The 2612-nt window shown below is 41.0% G+C and overlaps 1 protein-coding gene across 1 annotated transcript; it reads right to left on the bottom strand.

The window, feature by feature from the left end:
• Nucleotides 1–352: 352 nt before the first annotated feature.
• Nucleotides 353–2146, bottom strand: LOC148865931 (uncharacterized). Its single transcript, XM_088980292.1, has one exon. The coding sequence runs from the start codon at nucleotides 1968–1970 to the stop codon at nucleotides 702–704; it is 1269 nt and encodes a 422-aa protein (XP_088836418.1). The 5' UTR covers nucleotides 1971–2146; the 3' UTR covers nucleotides 353–701.
• Nucleotides 2147–2612: the final 466 nt, after the last annotated feature.

Below are 2612 nucleotides of genomic sequence, written 5' to 3'. Positions count from 1 at the left end.
ATTGATGTGAACTCCAAACTCATTGATGTGTTATATTCATGTAGGCTATGTTTAGTAGAGAAACAAGAACTCTAGGAAAAGTTCTCAAGTAAAATTCCTTAGGTAATGTTTGGCTTGATAAAAAAACAAGCAAAATTCCTAGCTTATTTTCTATCAAACCAAAAACAGCCTAAAAACTATCCCTCAACTTTATATTTCTATCTTATTTTGCTCGTAACCTTATTCCGTTCTGAATTTGTTAGGATTGGAAAAACTGTGTTTTTGTATCATAGAAATAGAATTGCTTGGATGGGAATCAAAACAATGAGTATAAAACAGTAAGTAATTAAAGAACAAAAAGAAAATAATTTGTGCCATTAAAGCCAGGGAGCTTGTATTCACTATTTACATGTACAGAGAATACAATTATTGTTGATTAAGATTATTGAACCAAATAACCCGTGCCCATCAAAGTTCCAACCATGGAGCTTAGTCATGCACTGTCACATTTACAGAGAACACAATGCTCTGAGATTGATCTGTCTACTTCACTGCTTGGTCTATTACTCCAGATGTTAAATCTGTAAAATCAGAACTACTTGCAGTGCAGCTTCGCTGCAATCCAACTAGAGAAAGACAACGAATGGTCCCGTGTTAATCTACCTCCGCCGAGCTGAAGCAGATTTGCTACCATCCAGGTCATGCATGGAGCTTGACTTAATTCAAGTGCTGTAAATATGTTCACATACAACACAATGATCAGAGATTAGTCTTCCTATGATGCTACCTTCTTCAATTCTTAGTCTCCCAGTCTGCCTGTTCCAGAGGTGAATTCCGTAAGCTTCCCCACTTAACTGACGCAGCTTTGCAGATACCCATCGCCTCATTTCTGGATTCCGCGGCTGCCGGAAAAACCCAGCTATCCAATTCCAGCCCACTGGATAGAAGGCCATTGGTGGCAGCACTGTGAAGTTACAGTAACCAGGAGTTCTTTCGACCCTCTCAACCACCCTTGAAACCAGGTAAGGCCCATTGTGCCCCCATTTGTTTCCGTCGAAATTGAGGTAGAAATCGTCTATGAAGTTTAACAGAAGCGGGTGATTCTTATCAAAGATGAGAGCGGCATTGTTCAGACGATTCCAGCTACCTCTCTCTGTATTGATGCTCTGTGCTCCGATTGAGTTCCTCAATCCCGAAAGCTTCTTCAAGACTATGAAGTCTGTGTCCATGTAAACACCCCCATACTTGTACAGCACTGCGAGCCTGAGAAGATTGGAGAGATTCTGAGCTACTGGGATCTTCCCAGGATCCCGGGTCCCCTTCTTCATCTCATCAAACCAAGCTCTGGCCGATGTGTTCTTGAACAGGTAAGGTAAATCTGGTGTCACAGCAATAACTCTGTACCCACGATCCTGAAGCGGTTTAAGAATGTGGGTTCCATGTCTGGAATCCATAGATCCAGATAGAATCAACAAGCATCCATGAGGATGAGCTTTGAAAAGGCTTTCCAAGGCAAAGAATTCTCTCTGAGAGAAGGATTTTACTGGGGCAATCCATGTCATGAAGAACTTCACCTCGCACCCAACACCACTGTCAAAGAACTCCCGAACCCGCCTAGCAAATTGCAGTGTCAATCCAGCTGAAGGTAGTATGTTAAATCCCTGCAGTGTCCTGAAAAATGCTGCCCTTTGTTTCTTCTCCTTCGTGACAGTGACAGTAATTTTGCTAGGAGAAATTACAGAATTTCTTTGGTCGTCGTCAATATGGTAGCTCTCATTGGCCTCTTCTTTCACAGAGAGCAGGGGTAAAGGTGATGAAACTGATTTGAATGTTCGATGATGGTCGTTCTGGGGAGGTGGGAAGACTTGGGGGTCTAGTTTTGTTATTGAAGCAGCAGAGCGGAGGAAGAGATTGCAGAGGGAACTGACTGAGAGGAGGAAGAGAAACAAGAAGACAGCCAAAGAGATGGTAGAGAAAACAGAAGATTTCATCTTATTATTAGAACAAGCAAAACTGAAGCTCTTGAGCTCTCATGGCGAACGGATTACCAATTAGAGTCAGAGATAGTTAAGACTCCAGCGCTTTCAGATTTCCATTTAAGATTGATTTTTTGAAGCTTTTCTCCTTAACCGTGTTTGTCTGTTGACAAGATCAAGGGGAAGAAGTGACTAGCACCATCCTCAAAAGCTTGCCAGATGTCATCATTTTAGATAATAGATACCACAAATGAATGGGCCCCACCAGAACTGAGTCACCATTTGATGGATCCCACCATAGAAAAATTGCCGAGATTTCATAGAATAAGTGGTCTCTTTCTTGCACGAGTGATTGCTGACGCAAATTCAAAGGATTAGTTGAGTCGAGAGCTGTCAATGGGTCGAGTTTAACTGACTGAACCGACCCGCGATTCCGGGTGTGAGTTTTGTGTCCGATTATAATTGGGTTGCGACCGGTTTTTGCTGTTCCCAATCGATTTAAGACCAAACCAATTTTCTAATTTATAATATATAATGCTATCTTAGTCTTCTAATTTTGGTTATAGGATAATTTTTATTAAAAACATTAGTTTCATTAACATATAAAATGAAATTCCAAGTTGTAAAATCATAGCTAAATATAGATGTCAAGTATGT

Source organism: Nelumbo lutea, chromosome 3 (assembly GCF_056320005.1).
Source record: "Nelumbo lutea isolate HS-2025 chromosome 3, American lotus-T2T, whole genome shotgun sequence".
In the NCBI taxonomy this organism is placed as follows: Eukaryota; Viridiplantae; Streptophyta; class Magnoliopsida; order Proteales; family Nelumbonaceae; genus Nelumbo; species Nelumbo lutea.
The sequence above is the reverse complement of the archived record's forward strand: the minus strand, read 5'-3'. Positions and strand labels throughout refer to the sequence as shown.

Bases quoted from the DNA above. Each gene is read 5' to 3' on its own strand.
- LOC148865931 (XM_088980292.1), bottom strand. From the start codon at position 1,970: ATGAAATCTTCTGTTTTCTCTACCATCTCTTTGGCTGTCTTCTTGTTT.